This window comes from Mobula birostris, chromosome X (assembly GCF_030028105.1).
Source record: "Mobula birostris isolate sMobBir1 chromosome X, sMobBir1.hap1, whole genome shotgun sequence".
Classification (NCBI taxonomy): Eukaryota; Metazoa; Chordata; class Chondrichthyes; order Myliobatiformes; family Myliobatidae; genus Mobula; species Mobula birostris.
The window spans coordinates 38,057,794-38,075,717 of NC_092402.1; the positions used below are offsets into that span (position 1 = coordinate 38,057,794).

Sequence of the window (17,924 nt, forward strand, 5' to 3'; positions counted from 1 at the left end):
TTCTTTGGTCTTGCTGACATTGAGTGACAGGTTGTTGTGGCACCATTCAGCCAGATTTTCAATCTCCCTCCTGTATGTTGATTCATCACTACCTTTGATTTGGCCCACAACACTGGCATCATCAACAAAGTTATATGTGGTATTAGAGCTGTGCTTTGCCTCACAGTCATAAGTGTAAAGCGAGTAGAGCAAGGGGTTAAGCATGCAGCCTTTTGATACACTTGTACTGATGGTGATTGTGGAGGAGATGTTGATGCCAATCCAAACTGACTGGGGTCTGCAAGTGCGAAACTTGAGGTTCCAGTTGGAGATATTGAGGCCAAGGTCTTGAAGTTTATTGATTAGTTTTGAGGGGATGATGGCATTGAATGCTGAGCTGTAGTTGATAAAGAGCATCCTGAGGTATGCAACTTTGCTGTCCAGATGTTCCAGGGTTGAGTGAAGAACTAATAAAATGGCACATGCTGTTGACGGACTTTTTAAAATCGTAAACCAGCGGGTTGTTGTTATGTCTCCCACTCGCTGTAAAAATGGGGGACACCTCCCTCTCCTTTATCAGGGAAAGAAAGAACATGTGGGTTGCCGAATGCCGGATGAATTGCGGTAGTCTTTGGGGTAACTGCAAGGTCTGTCTCTTTGCTATCACTTAGCTCTCACGTTTGTGCTCAGTAGCGGGTGTGCTTTTGTTTTGCTGGTGGGGGGAGGGGGGATTGTTGCTCGCCGCCGCTTATGCACGGGAGGGGGGAGCTGGGGGGGGTACTTTGGGGTTCTCACGTCTAACTGTCATTCATTCTTTGGGGCATTTCTCTGTTTTCATGGATGTTTTGCAAAGAAAAAACATTTCAGGATGTATATTGTATACATTTTTCTGACATTAAATTGAACCTTTGAACCTGTTGTGCCATTCAATATTCCAGGTTGGGGGGAAAAAAAAGTGTGATATGACCAAAACAGGTGAATCCAAGCACCACAGAGTTTATAATGAAGAACAGACCCCCACTTTTTGCCTTTCAGCAAATCAGCAGTTCAGTCCATCCTCTTTGTAGCAAGAAATCCTCGGGTCTAATCGCCGAATCCAGCATGTTCAGAGTGAGCCATGTCTCTGTGAAGCAGAAAATGCAGCAACTCCTCATTTCCATCAAATACAGCAATCTTGCCCTTAGGTCCTCAATCTTGTTCTTCAGCAACTGTACAGTTGCTGACAAGATGCCTGGTCGAGGAACATTCATTGTTTGGTGTTCCACCCAGGCTTGAAGTCCTCCCCTCCTCCCTCAGGCCATGGTGATGAACCTTCATTTGCTTAAAGGTGCCGTACCTGCATGCTTAGCAGTGAAGTCCACCAAGTCTTTCAGAAGATTGTGAAATCACTAGTTCATTAAGATAGTTCAAAAGTATGTTGTTTAAAGGAAAATTAAAGGCTGCAGATTTCAGTGAGTACAATTCAGAAGAGGTATATTTATAAGCTTTGTAAGCAGCTTGCAACATGGCACTGTGGTTCACCAGTGCCATCTTGGCCAGTATTATTTATTTATTTATTATTACAAGTATTTTTTCTACTTGCATAGTTTATCTTCTTTTGCACATTGGTTATTTGTCAGTCTTTGCTTGTGTGTAGTTTTTCATTGATTCTATCGCATTTCTTTGTTAATAAGACCATAAGACATAGAAGCAGAATTAGGCCATTTGGCCCATCGAGTCTGCTCCACCATTCCACGATGGCTGATCCCTTTCTCCCCCTCCTCAGCCCCACTCCCCAGCCTTCTCCCTATAGCCTTTGATGCTGTGTCCAATCAAGAACCTTTCGAGCTCTGCCTTAAATATGCCCAATGACCTGGCCTCCACAGATGCCTGTGGTAATGAATTCCATAAAATTCACCACCCTTTGGCTAAAGAAATTTCTCACATCTCAGTTTTAAATGGATGCCCCTCTATCCTGAGGTTGTGCTCTGTTGTCCTGAGCACACCGCCCCCCCCCCCCCCGCCACCATTGGATACATCCTTTCCACATCTACTCTGTCTAAGCCTTTCAATATTCGCAAGGTTTCAATGAGATTCCCCCTCATTATTCTAAATTCCTGCGAGTACAGACCCAGAGCTATCGAACATTCCTTGTATAATAGACCTTCCCGGAATCTTCCTTGTGAATCTCCTCTGAACCCTCTCCAATGCCAGCACATCTTTGCTTAGATAAGGAGCCCAAAACTGTTCGCAATACTCAAGGTGAGGCCTCAGCAGTACCTTATAAAGCCTCAGCATCACATCCTTGCTCTTGTATTCTAGATACCTTGAAATGAATGCTATCATTGCATTTGCCTTCCTCACCACCAACCTTTAGGGCGTTCCCTACACAGACTCCAAAGTCCCTTTGCATCTCAGATTTTTGGATTTTCTCCACGTTTAGAAAATAGTCTGCACATTTATTTCTACTACCAAAATACATGATCATGCATTTTCCAACACTGTATTGCATTTGCCACTTTCTTGCCCTTCTCTAAGTCCTTCTGCAGCCTACCTGTTTCCTCAACACTAATCTCCACCATACCATCTGGAAACTCGGCAGCAAAGCCACCTATTCTATTATCTAAATCATTGGTATACAGCATTAGAAGAAGCGGTCCCAACACCAACTACTGTGGAGCACCACTAGTCACCGGCAGCCGACCAAAAAAGGATCCTTTTATTCCCACTCACTGCCTCCTACAAATCAGCCAGTGCTCTAAGCATGCTAGTAAATTTCCTGTAATGCCATGGGCTCCTAACTTGATAAACAGCCTTACGTGTGGCACCTTATCAAATGCTTTCAGAAAGTTCAAATATACAACATCCACTACATCCCCTTTATCTATACTACTTGTAATCTCCTTAAAGAATTCTAACAGGTTAGTCAGGCAAGGTCTTTCTTTAAGGAAACCATTCTGACTTTGTCCTACCTTGTCCTGTGTCACCAAGTACTCCACTCCATAACCTCACCCTTAACAATTCACTCCAACACCTTCCCAACCACTGAGGTCAGGATAACCAGTCTATAGTTTCCTTTCTGCTGCCTTCCTCCTTTCTTAAAGAATGGAGAGACATTTGCAATTTTCCAGTCTTCTGGGACCATGCCAGAGTTCAATGGCTTTTAAAAGATCATTACTAATGCCTCCGCAATCTCTACCGCTGCTTCTTTCAGAATCCTAGGGTGCAATTCATCTGGTTCGGGTGATTTATGTACCCTCAGGCCTTTCAGCTTTTTGAGCACCTTCTCCCCGTAATAATAACTGTACTCACTCCTCTTCCCTCACACCCTTCAATATTAGATTAGATTCAACTTTATTGTCATTGTGCCGAGTACAGATACAAAGCCAATGAAATGCATTTAGCATCTGACCAGAAATGCAAAGAATAGTGTTATTTACAAAATAACTGCGAATAAAAAGTGCTACAGCACACAGATATAAAAGTACTGAGACAGTATAATACGGATGCAATACTGCTTAGCGCTGTGATGAGAGGTTCAGCAGTGTCACAGCCTCAGGGAAGAAGCTCTTCCTGTGCCTTCTAGTGCGGGAGCGGAGGCTCCTGTAGCGCCTACCGGATGGGAGGAGAGTAAAAAGTCCATGGTTAGGGTGAGATGCATCCTTGATAATGCTTTTCGCCCTGCCCAGGCAGCGTTTATGGTAGATGTTCTCAATGGTGGGCAACTGGGTGCCGATAATCCGCTGGGCAGTCTTCACCACACGCTGGAGTGCTTTGCAGTCCGATACAGGACAATTGCTATACCACACTGAGATGCAGTTGGTGAGTACGCTCTCAATGGTACAGCGGTAAAAGTCCGTCAGTATCCTGGGACAGAGGTGAGCTTTCTTCATGCTCAATATTTGACACATTGCTAGTATCTTCCACAATGAAGACTGATGCAAAATACTCACTTAGTTCACCTGCAATCTCCTTGTTCTCCGTTATTTCTCCGGTCTCATTTTCTAGCAGTCCGATATTCCCTCATCTCCCTTTTATTTTTTACATTTTGTTTCATAGCTTGCTTTCATATTTTATCTTTTCCCTCCTAACGATTCTTTTAGCTGCTCTCTGTAGGGTTTTAAAAGCTTCCTAAATCCTCTGTCTTCCCACTAGTTTTTGCTTTGTTGTATGCCTTCTTTTGCTTTTACATAAGCATTGACATCCCTTGTCAGCCATGGTTGTACAATTTTTGCCATATGAGTATTTCTTTGTTTTTGGAATACATCTATCCTGCACTTTCCTCATTTTTCCCAGAAACTCATGTCATTGCTGCTCTGCTATCATCCCTGCCAGCAGCTCCTTCCAATTTACTTTGGCCAACTCCTCTCTCATACAACTGTAATGTTCATTACTCCACTGAAATACTGCTACATCAGACTTTACTTTCTCCCTATTAAATTTCAAGTTGGACTCAATCATATTGTGATCACTGCCTCCTAAGGGTTCTTCTACCTTAAGCTCCTTGATCACCTCCAATTCATTACATAACACCCAATCCAGTACTGCTGATCCCCTAGCAGGCTCAATGACAAACTGCTCTAAAAAGCCATCTTGTAGGCATTTAATAAACTCACTCTCTTGGGATCCATTTCCAACCTGATTTTATAACATTGCCCTTTTGGCATGCCTTTTCTATTTCCTGTTGCAATCTGTGGACACATCCCATCTACTGTTGCAAGGCCTGTATATAACTGCCATCAGGGTCCTTTTACCCTTGCAGTTTCTTAACTTAACCCCCAAGGACTCAACACCTTCCAATCCTATGTCACATCTTTGTAATGATTTGATGCCATTCTTTACCAGCAGAGCCACGCCACCCCCTCTGCTGACCATCCTCTCCCTCCGATACAACGTGTAACCTTGGACATTCAGCTCCCAACAACAACCATCCTTCAGCCACGATTCAGGGATGGCCATGTCATACCCAACAATCTGTAAAAGTGCAATAAGATCATCCACCTTATTTCTTATACTCAGTGCATTGAGATATAACACTGCATTTGCTACCCTTTTTGATTCTGCATCCCTAATGCACTGATACTCACCCTGCTGTCTGCAACTTTGTCCTATCATCTGTCTGCCCTTTCTGACAGACTGACTGCATGCTATTTTTGCTTTTTTTTTTTTTTACCAACCATCCTATCCTGAGTCCCTTCATTCCGGTTCCCACCTCCCTGCAAAATTAGTTTAAACCCACCCCGACAGCTCTATAAACCTGCCCATGAGAATATTGGTTCCCCTTGGGTTCAGGTGTAACCCATCACTTTTGAACAGGTTATACCTCCCCCATAAGAGATCCCAATGATCCAAGAACCGGAAGCCCTGCTCCTGCACCAGCTTCTCAGCCACCCATTAATTTGCCAAATCATCCTGTTTGTACCCTCACTGGCACCTGGCACAGGCAGCAATCCAGAAATTACTACCCACGAGGTCCTGCTTCTCAGCTTTCTACCTAGCTCTCTAAATGCTCTTTTCAAGACCTCTTTACTTTTCCTTCATCTGTCATTGGTACCAATATGTACCAAGACATCGAGCTTCTCTCCCTCCCTCTCCAAAATTTTGTGGATGTGATCCAAGATATCCCTGACCCTGGCATCTGGGAGGCAACATACCATCTGGGTGTCCCGCTCACATCTACAGAATCTCCTGTCTGTTCCCCTGATTATCGAGTCCCCCATCACTACCACTTGTTCCCCTCTTCTCCCTCTTTCCCTTCTACACCTTGGACTTATGCTCAGTGCCAGTAACCCGGTTTCAGAAGGTCATCCCCACAACAATATCCAAAATGGTCTACTTATTATTGAGGGGAACGGCCACAGGGGTGCTCTGCACGAACTGCCTATTCACATTTCCATTTCTCCTGACAGTCACCCAGCTACTTGCCTCCTGCAACTTCGGGTGACTACTTCCCTGTAACTCTGATCGATTATCTCCTCACTCTCTGGTACAAGCTGAATGCCTGCAAGAAAATGAATCTGAGTGTAGTATATGGTGACATATAATACTTAGATAATAAATTTACTCTAAGGGTCGGTAAAGACTCAATAGTCTGTGCTGCGGTAAGAGAATATAAGTCACACATGAAAGACTTTGGAGCCTAACCTTAAAAAGCAAGTTGTATAGTAAAAAAATTCCCAAAATTTCAAAACCAGACCAGGAATGCAAATGTACACAAGGGATAACTCATAGACTGGCTATTAAATTATACATCAATAGAAAGAACAAAGTGAGAACTTCATGAGTAGAGAGAATTTGAAATTCATATAAGTGAGTTTTATCAAAGTTTAAAAAAAACAAGAGTGTATTACCCTAAAGAGATGAAAGTCCTCTGCATTGCACACTCCCAAGCTATCCCCAAGCCAGGTCATTTCTGTGAAATAGAGGTATGTTAAGTGTTTAGTAGATCAATTTTATATCATGAGTATATCCTTATCACACAAACTTAAACGAAGGTCTGCTTAGAATTCTTATCAATCTAGAAATATACTGAACGTGGTAGATTTTGAGGGGAACCAAGGCATCTTCAAAGTAATATCACTGAAGAGCTTGTACTTGAGAAATGAGAAGGTACCCAAATTGAACAATTTCTCGAGACTTGGTAGGCTACACTGTAGGGTTCTAAAAGAGATGGCTCCAGAAATAATGTTTCCATTAATCATTGTCTCCCTAAATTCCTCAGATTCTGTGTCTAAATTCCTCAGACACAGTAAATTGAAGGGTAGCAGATGTGACACATTATTTAAATGGAGAAAAGATGTTGGTAATTAGTCTGACAGTATGACATGTCATTGACAAAACACCGGAATCCATCACTAAGGATAAGTTAACATGGCACTTAGAATATCACAATAAACAGTGACAGCAAGGCCATTAAAAAGAGAACCATGTTTAAAAATCTAACAGTATTTTACTAATGTAACTAGCTGGACATAAGGGTATATCAGAATTGTGTAAAATATCTGCTTTTTGAAAGTTGGGGTAAGCACAATAGGTTGTTATTGGAAAAATGGCTCATAGCATTGGGGGTAATACTTTACCATGATTGCAGGATTGGTTAAAGGACCAAAAATGAAACAGAAATAACATAGTTGTTTTTAAGTTGCCAATTTCTAACCAGTGGGCTGCCACAGGGATTAGTGCTGAGGAGCACAGCTATTTTCAATTTACCATAATAATGAAAAGACAGAATATAACGTACCCACACTCATGCTTGATAGGTAGAAATGTTGGAACTTTCTACCTGGAAGAGTGGTGATGCAGTAATTGAGCATATTCAAAGGTGAGATTTTTGAACATTAAGGAATCAGGAGCTAGGAATCCAAAGAGCAAAGCAAACTTGAGCATAGTCTTGGCCATAATGAACCAGCCATTCTGAAGAGCAAGAAGATTTGTGAAGCCATATGGCCTATACCCATTATTCCAGACATGCATATCTATTGAATCTTGCATCTCTTAATTTCTCACTACACTCATTTTGCAGGAAGTGTCCAAATAAAAATCAGAACTCTAACAATTGTCTTCAAAAAAGCCATTCTGAGAATATTCAAAATATTAAATAGATAATGTTCAGAGAACTGAAAAATGAAAAACATTGAAACTCTAATGCTATGGACTATAAAGTTCTACTCCACGATAACAGTCAGGAAAATTAGGAAAACTTCCTACGTTTTATTACAAGTTCTGTTCCATGGTCCTGCATGGATTGATAATGTAGCTCTTCAAATTTTCTTTTGAGTCGTGGATCAAAGCTATAAAACAAACACAAATTATTTGATTATTTTACTTTCCTGAGAGACTAGCATAGTGATATCGGATATTTAAATTGCAGAAAACATTAACAGCAAAGCAAATCAATACCTCATTAAAAGTTATAAGTCAGTAGTACATCAAGTTTGTAAAGACTCTGTCCCTGCAGGCCTCTTGGTTACAAACTGCCTTAGTGCAATAATGTGAGGTTAAAGTTCCCAACAATTTGCATATGAAACAGGATGCAAACACCAACAGCTTTTGTTCTACATTGATTTTGGAAAGATCCCAAGTGACTGGAAAACCACAAATATATCACACCTGCACCCTCTATCAAGAAAGGAGAGAGAAAGCAGGAAACTGTAGGCCAGGTGGGAAAATACTGGAATACTTTAACAAGGAATTAATAATGAGATCTAACACAACAATGTAAGAAATTGATGCAGGATTAAGTTATTCAGCCCCTTGCACCTGCGCCACCTTCCTGTACTAAATCATATTCTTTATTCCCTTAACATCCAAATATATATTGACCTCTGCTTCAAGTATGCCAAGCAATCCTGCACAACTCTCTTGGGTGAAGGATTAAAAAAACTCACTGCTCGCTGGTTGAATAAATTTCTTTACAACTCAAGTTTTCAATGACTTACCTTTTATTTTTGCGGTAGGTGACCAGTCTACATGCCCTGTTAAGTCCCCTCATCTAAATGACTGATATTATTGTGAACAGTTGGGATCCCAGCACAATTTGTATTGCACGTGACAAGCCACAGCAATTTAAGTTGAAAATGCTCTATTTATTCTTACTGTTTGATTTAATATTCCAATTACACCGCCTCTCATTCTTCTAAGCTCTAGTCTACTTACTTCTTAGGATAATCTCCAATATTAGCAACGAGTTTGGTGAACCTATCGAAAATACATCCTTCCTTAGATATAAACACTGGACATATACGCTATATTCTAGTCTACCCAGGAGCTTTTATAATTTCATTAAAATATCTTTTACATTGAAACCCTGTTGTAATAATCCTGTTTACTGCACCTGCACATTAACTTTCAGTGACTCATAAAAGGACACCGAGATTTCTTTCAACATCAGCACTTGAGTTGTACAATTTAGTATGTTTCACATTTTGTCACATTATAACACAGGGTTCACCTCTGACCCCCTTCGCAACTCCTTCAATCTTTTAAAATACAAAATATTAGCAAACATTTCATAAATTGCAAGAACACTGAAGTATGAACATTGAGTACCTGATGCATAACCATTCTAAGATCTGGAGTCTGTCCTCTCCCGGCGTGCATAGTAACTGAATAACTGTATCTGAATCATCCTCTTGGATTTCTTCCACAAATGGGCACTTCACATCCTAAAAGAATATCACAAACATCAGGAAAGGACAAGGAGAACTTAAAATACTGGAGGTACTCAGCAAATCATGCATCATCTATGGAGGGGAATTAAACTTGATGATATTGTTAAACAATGGAAGTCTGAAAGTCCTTTCAACACATAAAATATCCAAAAATAATACATTTCTATGTTATTTCATTAATTCATAGGAAGTCCATTTTAGTTAAAGTGAAAATTAATGATGATAAACTATACATCTATTTTACACTTCACATTTAGTTTGTTATTGTTTTATATAGAGTCAGTGGATATTGTTCATTTGGATTTTCAGAACACCTTTGAAAAGGTGCCACACATGAGGCTGTTTAACAAGACAAGAGCCCATGGCAATACAGGAAAGATACTAGGGTAGTTAGAAGATTGATTGACTAGCAGGAGGCAAAGAGTGGGAATAAAGGGGCCTACTCTGGTTGGCTGCCAGTGACTACTGGTGTGCCACAGTGGTCAGTGTTGGGACTTTTGTCACATTATATGTCAATGATTTGGATGACAGAATTGATGGCTTGGTGGCCAAGTTTGCAGACGATTCAACATAGGTGGAAGGACAGGCAGTATTAGGGAAGTAGGGAGTCTGCAGAAGGACTTGGACAAATTGGGAGAATGGACAAATAAGTGGTGGATGGAATAGAGTGTAGGGAACTGTATGGTCATGCACCTTGTAAAGGCATCCATTAGTCTTGCGAGACTATGGATCTGCGCCTGGAAAGTCTTCACTCTCCAGGGCGCAGGCCTGGGCGAAGTTGTATGGAAGACCAGCAGTTGCCCATGCTGCAAGTCTCCCCTCTCCATGACACCAATGTTGTCCAAGGGAAAGGCATTAGGACCCATACAGCTTGGCACCAGTGTCGTCGCAGAGCAATGTGTGATTAAGTGCCTTGCTCAAGGACACAACACTCTGCCTCGGCTAGGGCTCGAACTCACGACCTTGGCCATGCACCTTGATAGAATAATGACATAGACTATTTTGCAAATTCAGAAGTCAGAGGTTTAAACAAACTTGGGAGCTCTAGTACAGGATTTCCTAAAGGTTAACTTGCAGGTTGAGTTGGTGGAAAGGAAGGGAAATGCGATGTTAGCATTCATTTCAAGAAGAATATAAAAGCAAGGATGTAATGCTGAAGCTTTATAAGGTATTGGTCAGACTGCATTTGGAATATCGTGAGCAGTTTTGGGCCCCTTATCTAAGAAAGGAAATGCTAGCATTGGAGAGGGTCCAGAAGAGGTTCACGTGAATGAAAGGGTTAACATATGAGGAGCATTTGATGGCTCTGGGTCTGTATACGCTGGAGCTTACAAAAATCTAATTGAAACCGATAGAGTGGAGGTGGAGGGGATGTTTCCAATCGTGAGGAAGTCTAAGACCAGAGGGCACAGCCTCTGAATACAAGGACATCCCTTTAGAACAGAATGAGGAGGAATTTCTTTAGCCAGAGGGTGGTGAATTGGAATTCATTGCCACAGTCAGTCGTGGAGACTTAGTCACTGGGTATACTTAAAGCGGAGGTCGATAGTTTCTTGATTAATCAGGACATCAAAGGTTAAGGGGAGAAAGGAGAATAGGGTTGAGAGGGATAATTAATCAGCCCTGATGTAACGGTGGAGCAGACTCAATGGGCAGAACGGCCTAACTATGCTCCTATGCCTTATGGTCTTAAAAAGTGCACCAAATCTATGTATGTGCAGGTGCAATGAAAAACTCACTTGCTGCAGCAGTGACATAAGCTGCGACATATAGTAGCACATAAGCAACATTCACAAGAAAAAAAACATAAATTATATACAATATTTACATGAAAGGCCACAATTAGAACAAAAAATACCTTTCAGTGCAAAGTAATCAAAGTATTCATGGTGTTGTAGTGATTAGGGTTCGGCTGAATGGACCGAATGGTTGAAAGGGAGGTAGCTGATCATTGAAATACCATTCAGTACTTCAGAATATTCAATTTCAAGATCAACATTCAAGATTATTTATTGTCATTCATTAGTACACAAGTGTAAAGGAGAATAAAATGATTGTTACTCTGGATCCGATGCAGCATTAAAAAAAACACAATAAACATAAAGAGCAGAATAAATATAAATACTTAAAAGATTAGCTTATATACATAAACTGATTGCATGTATTGTACATAAAGTGACTCTACATACAGGAGTATCTGTATATATGGTGATTCTGACAGGAAATTATAAAGTAGTGATGGCGGGGGTGGGTTAGTGGGTGGAGGTGTTGATCAGTGTGATAGCTTGGGGGAAATAACTGTTTTTGAGTCTCGTGGTCCTGACAGCATCCACGCATAGCCTCTTCCCTGATGGGAGTGGGGCAAACAGTCCATGAGCAGGGTGGGTGGGATCCTTCATGATATTGCTGGCACCTTTCTGCATGCACGTCCTTGATGGCAGGTAGGCTGGTGATGCATTGGGCAGCATTAACTATGCGCTGTAGAGCCCTCCTGTCAGCTGCAGTGCAGCTTCTGTACCACACAGTGATTTATGGATAAGCTAACTTTTTGTTATGCAAATATGAAAAGTAAATTAATAAGTAATATCGCAAAGTAAATCAATAAATTATTTTCACTACCAAGCACCTGACATTCACACCAGAGTGTACCAGAGTTCACTCCATTAATTCAGCACGTGACATGGCAATTCTATTGTAAACATGACTGTCCATACAATATGTTATCAAGAGGTGATATAGTCAGCAACATAAAAGCCCATGCTTGTCGAACATTCTGGCCCAGATGGACACACTTATCACATTCACATAGAGGAACATGCTAAGATCTCAGTGGAAAAGTACAAAGTTAACAAATAAAAATTCAACAGCATCGACTTTAGTAACCTTATTAACCCTCCACTGCCATCAACGGAATACACTCCATTGAGGCAGGAGACCAGATTACACCAATTCAGGATTTGAGACCGATTAACACACCACTAATTCGGTACTTAAGACTACATGAATTTGAGGATAAAGTACCAACTGAAGGAGGAAGATGCTGGAGGCCCATAAGCCAATCCTCATTAGAGAAATGGAGGTGGAGGTGGTCAGTAGCTTTAAATTACTTGGCCTTCACAAACAGAGGATCTGTCTTGGGACCAGCACATACATGTCATTGCAAATTAGGCACAATAGCACTTCTACTTTCTTAGAAGTTTGCACAGATTTAACTTTTTAATTTCTATAGCTGCACTGTGGAGAGTATCCTAACTGGTTGCATTGCAGCCTGATATGGAAATATCAATGACCAGGAATGGAAAAGGCTAAAGAAAGTGGAGGATGCAGTCCAGTCTATCACAGGCAAAGCCCTCCCATTATCAAGTACACTTACATGGAGCATTCCCATACGAAAGCAGCATCCATCATTAAAGACCCCCATCATCCAGGCTATGCTCTATTCTCATTACTACCATCGAACAGGAGGTACAGAAGGCTTAGGTCTCATAACACCAGGTTCAGGAACAGTTAGTACTCTACAACCACCAGGAACCAGCATGGATAACTTCACTCACCTTAAGACTGAACTGTTTCTATGACTTTTCTGTACAGCTTTTCATAAGTACTATTATATTTCTTCCCCTTTTGATGATGAACTTGCATTGAATGAACATCCTCCACTAATTCAGATTTGACTCCTGGCTATACTCCATTAATTTAGGATTTAGCAGACCACACCCAAATAAACTGCGTCATGAAACTCCACCAGATTATGTTCCACTAATGTCATAATTTAACACTGCACTTTACACAGCACCTTCAAACCCTCTCTGATGAGCTACCTACAGTACATAAAACCATTATTAGATTACCAGGAGACATGACAGGGTAGTTGCTGAGAAGTTTCCACCAGTGGGGGAAGTCTCAAACAAGACATCGTCACAAGGCTACGATCACATAATATTAAGGTGCATAGGTGCAGCATCTCTGTATTTCAGTGCCACAGTCGCGTAGCAGTTAGCACGTTATTATTTCAGCTTGAGGCGTCAAAGTTCGGAGTTCAATTCTGACATCACAGTAGGCAGTCTATACGTCCTCCCCGAGGAATGTGTGGATTTTCTCCGGGTCCTCTGATTTCCTCTCACAGTCCAAAGATGTAGCAGTTATTAGGTTCATTGTAAATTGTCCCATTATTAAGCTCGAGCTAAATTGGGGGAGTGCTCGGCAGTGTGGCTCTAAGGGCCAGAAGGGCTTATTCCACGCTGCGTCTCGAATTTCTAAACCCCAGAGTTGTTTTGGCTTGATCATAAGAAGTATTTCAGGGGAAGGTAAATATTTTTATTGAAAACGGGGACATTCAGGGCAATGTAAAACTGGTAAAGGGATTTTAAAAAAATTATTTAGAATTACAATGTGAACAAGCACTATCGGCCCTTTGAGCCACACTGCCCAGCAACCCACATTTTTCTTCCTTTGTGCTAATGGCGACTTGCACCTATCAGGAAGGTGCATTACTGCCACTTATTGTAATGGAGTATGAAGGGAGCTATGGAGGGGATCAGATCCTACCTCCCAACCTATTTTAATTAAAAAGTTCACCAGGCTCAAATGCAACTTAACCATCCCTGCTTCAGGTGCCAGAAAAGTAGACACCCCAAGATCTACCCAACAATTCCCTCAACAGCTTCCCCAGTTCCAATGAATATCTGTGGTACACTATGATCACATGCTCAACCAAAAATCACACCACTCATTCTTACTATGCTTACCAACAAATGCCAAAGTGGAGTGCAAATTCAAATGTCCAAACATTAGTCTCACCAAGCACACATCTTCCTTCCCAAAAGGAGCCCTGCTGAACTGATGGAAACAACTTGTAATACTATGTCCCTGTCCCACTCCTATCCCAGAATTTCTGCCATTTCCCAACCCCAGCCAACCTAATAAAGGATTTAGCTTCATACTTTCCCATATTAACTAATATATCTACCTCCAACTTAGTAAGTGTCTGTTTTGCTATAACATCAGCCCATTCATTACTCAAGACGCCCACATGTGCTAATACCCAACAAAACTGTACCACTATTCCCACACTCTCCAGAACATATAGATTATAACACACTTCCATCAACAGATCAGGTCTCCTTGAATGCTTTGATTCCAAACTCTGCAATACGGAACACAAGAGTCCTGATCAAGGTCTTGGCCCGAAACGTCGACTGTTTATTCATTTCTATAGATGTGGCCTGACCTGCTGAGTTCCTCCAGCATTTTGCGTGTGTGTGTGTTGCCTCTGCAGTATGAGCAACCCTGTTTGTCGTAACTTGTTCAACCAACCTGTCAACCTCTTCCGTAACTCAACATTAAACCAGGGGATAAATATCCATGAGCCCGCCAGGTTATGAACTGGGTCTTTAAAGATGGGCAAAAAGGAAAAAGACGGCTGCCATAAATGACCAGACACTCTCACCACCCACAAGACCCTGTTTATCCTCCAGCAAAGGCAAATCTATCTGACATCTGTTAATTCAGCAACCCATCGATTTGTCGGTAACCTAATCACGGGACAATTTACAATGACCAATTAACCTACTAACCGGTACGTCTTTGGACCGTGGAAAGAGACCAGAGCACCCGAGGGGAACCCGCACATTTGACGGGGGGCGGGGGAGCGTAATAAACTTGCTTACAGACGACGCCGGAAATTAACTCCGACGTCCCATAGCGTCGCGCAAACCGCTACGATACCGTGGCGCCCAATTGTTTGGGGTATGACTAGCGCGGCAGGCTGGACAGGCCGAGTGATCGACTCCTGCTCTGATTTTATGTTATGCTCCTTTGCTCCCTACGCACTGAACTGCCGCCTGTACCCCTCGAGTTCCTGGGACCGGCAGGCTCTGGGCCCAATCCTGCCTCCGGGGGCTGCAACTCTTCCACAGTAACAGCGACCCTGCCACGGGCTGCCTCCCACATTAATGCCAATGCTTCCTACGTTCCTTTGCCCTCACCATCAGTCTCTGCAACACCCGTAATCCCAGTTGTTTCTCGCTCAAACCTGCCGCCATCGTGAGCCGCACAATTACATTCAGCCGCCTTCAAACATATCCGCCCATTGGCTAGTGTGCCTGTCCTTCACAGGCTCTAAGAGGTGATTGGTTCTTCCATCTGTCAATTATTTGTTCTCGCCCTTAACTGGGTGGTCTTGGATATGATCACGCATGCGTTCTCTCTTTATTTTAAACTTGACGAGTGTCTGTAAATTAATTGATGAAGAGATATTGGATTATCCCAGAGACCGCATTTACCAAAAACAACCTTATAAAGGGCTATTACTAAAAATGATTTTAACTATATCTCTTCCCACCCTGTCTCCTGTAAAAATGCTATTCCCTCTTCTCAGTTCCTTCATCCCCGCCGCATCTGTTCCCAGGATGACGTTTTCCTTTCCCGGACATCAGAGATGTCCTCCTTTCTCAAAGAACGGGGTTTCCCTTCCTCCACCTTTGACGCTGCCCTCACCAACATCTCCTCCTTTTCCCGGGCATCTTCCCGCCGCCTTAACGGGGACAGAGTGCCACTTGTTTCCCCTCCCTATGAGATTCCGCATCCAGTACATCATTCTCCGCTACTTCCGCCATCTTCAGCGGGATCCTACCACCAAACTCATCTTTACCTCCTCCCACGCCCCACTCTTTGCTTTCCACAGGGATCAATCCCTCTGTGATTCTCTTGTCCGTTCATCCCTTCTCACTGATCTCCCTCCTGGCACCCCTGCAGGCGACAGAAATGACACACCTGCCCAATTGCCTCCTCCCTTACCTCCATTCAGTGCCCCAAACAGTCCTTCCAGGTGAGGCAACACTTCACCTGTGAGCTCTTGGGTTCATCTATTGTATCTGGTGCTGCCAATGTGGCCTCCTCGACATTGATGAAAGCGGACAAAAATTGATGGACCACTTTGTCGAGCACCTCCGCTCTATCTACCAAAAGTGAAATTTCCCAGTGGCCAACCATTTCAATTCCTATCCCCATTCCCGTTCCAACATGTCGGTCCAAGGCCTCCTCTTTTAACACAATGAGACCTCTCTCAGAGAGGTGGAGCAACACCTCACATTCTGTCTAGGTAGCCTCCAACCTGATGGCATGAACATTGATTTCCCTTTCCATTATTTTTCCCCACTCTGGCCTCTTACCTCTTCTCCTCACCTGTCTATCACCTCCCCCTGGTGCCTCTCCTTCTTCCCTTTCTCCCATGGTCCATTCTCCTCTCCTATCAGATTCCTTCTTCTCCAGTCCTTTACCTTTCCCATCCACCTGGTTTCACCTATCACCTCCTAGCTAGTTCTCCTTTCTCTCCCCCCACCTTTTTATTCCAGTATCTTCCTCCTTCCTTTCCAGTTCTGAAGGAGAGTCTCGGCCCAAAACATTGACTGTTTATTCATTTCCATGGATGTTGCCTTACCTGCTGAGTTCCTCCAGCATTTTGTGTCTGTTCCTCTGGCTTCCCAGCATCCGCAGAATCTTTTGTGCAATTGAATTCAGGTTCTGCTAGGGAGTGTGGTTTAGCTACACAGGAAGGGAGAAGAATAATATTATATAACAATATGAACTCTTTAGACCACAATGGAACATGTTTGGTTCCAATTGTGTTCTTTCTTGTACAACTTATATGAATATTGTGTCTCTAACGCAGGGGTTCCTAACCTTTATGAAGTAGACCAATATCATTAGGAATACAGTGTCATAAGGTGGTGTTGGGAGCAGACCCAAGTGCAAGACACAGACACTGAAGTACTAGGAACAGGACAAGGTTTATCAAGAAAGTAAGGGGAGTCAGGAAGAAATGATGCTGGACATGGACACAGGCCCTGGACGAAACAGGGACACTGGGCCTGGGCTAGGACTAAGACGAGGAAAGCTGGACCAGGACAAGGAACTTGGAACTAGGAGCCTGGACTAGGACTCCGAGCCAGAGACTGGACAGGGACCCAGAACCTGGGTCTTGACTCGGGCTCGGACCCCGGATCTAGGCAAGGACAACACGTGGCTACAGGACTGGACATGGCTAGGCTACAGGACTAGATGTGGAACTCCTGCACAGGATGAGACACATGGACAGGTTCTTAGACGTGGCTTGGACTAGACGAGCTTCTTGGACATGGCTTGGGGGAGGAAACTCCAGGCCAGAACTTGGCTCTTGGACTAGGCTAGGCTTAGCTCAGTTAGGCCCTTGGGTACGGAGCCAGGACTCCTTCTTGGAGCGCAGGGCCAGGATGACTGCCAAGGATACTTGCCAAGGTAACTGTCAAAGATTCAGATGGGTAGAGGAAGGGAACAGTCCAGCAGGGAATCCTTCGTTTGCAGTGGTATTTATGTGCCAGCCCAAAACAAGAATCAGGTGCCTCAATTAAGGCACCCAATGGAACAAGGGAAAATAGGAAAATCTGGAATAAGGATCGATGAACTGGAATGCGGATTTCATGGACCAGACCATGACAGTATCCCCACCCCACCCCCACCCTATGGGAGCCTCCTGGCGACTGAACAGGCGCTCCAGGACTAAGGACGACCCAGGCAGGTGGGGGGGGGGGTGTATTCAACAGGAGGGAACTCAGGATGGCGAGAGTTAAACAACAGTGTCTGTGTTGCTTGGTCCATGTATGACTGGGCTGTTCTGTCATAAGGGGGCATTGGGAGCGGACCCAAATACAAGACACAGACACTGAGGTACGAGAAACAGGACAAGGTTTATCAAGAAAGCAAGGGGAGTCAGGAAGAAACGACGCTGGACATGGATACAGGCCCTGGATGAGACAA

At 43.1% G+C, this 17,924-nt stretch overlaps 1 protein-coding gene across 1 annotated transcript in view; it reads right to left on the minus strand.

Annotated features, from left to right (window-relative positions):
* haus7 (HAUS augmin-like complex, subunit 7) overlaps positions 1-15,211 on the minus strand; it is a 39,319-nt gene extending 24,108 nt beyond the window's left edge. Inside the window, exons 1-4 of the mRNA XM_072249209.1 lie at positions 15,116-15,211; positions 9,007-9,122; positions 7,666-7,748; positions 6,309-6,370 (exon numbers count right to left, since the gene is read on the minus strand). Of these exons, the coding sequence (XP_072105310.1) occupies positions 6,309-6,370; positions 7,666-7,748; positions 9,007-9,122; positions 15,116-15,172 (318 nt within the window). The 5' untranslated portion in view covers positions 15,173-15,211. The remainder of the gene's footprint in view (positions 1-6,308; positions 6,371-7,665; positions 7,749-9,006; positions 9,123-15,115) is intronic.
* Positions 15,212-17,924: the final 2,713 nt, after the last annotated feature.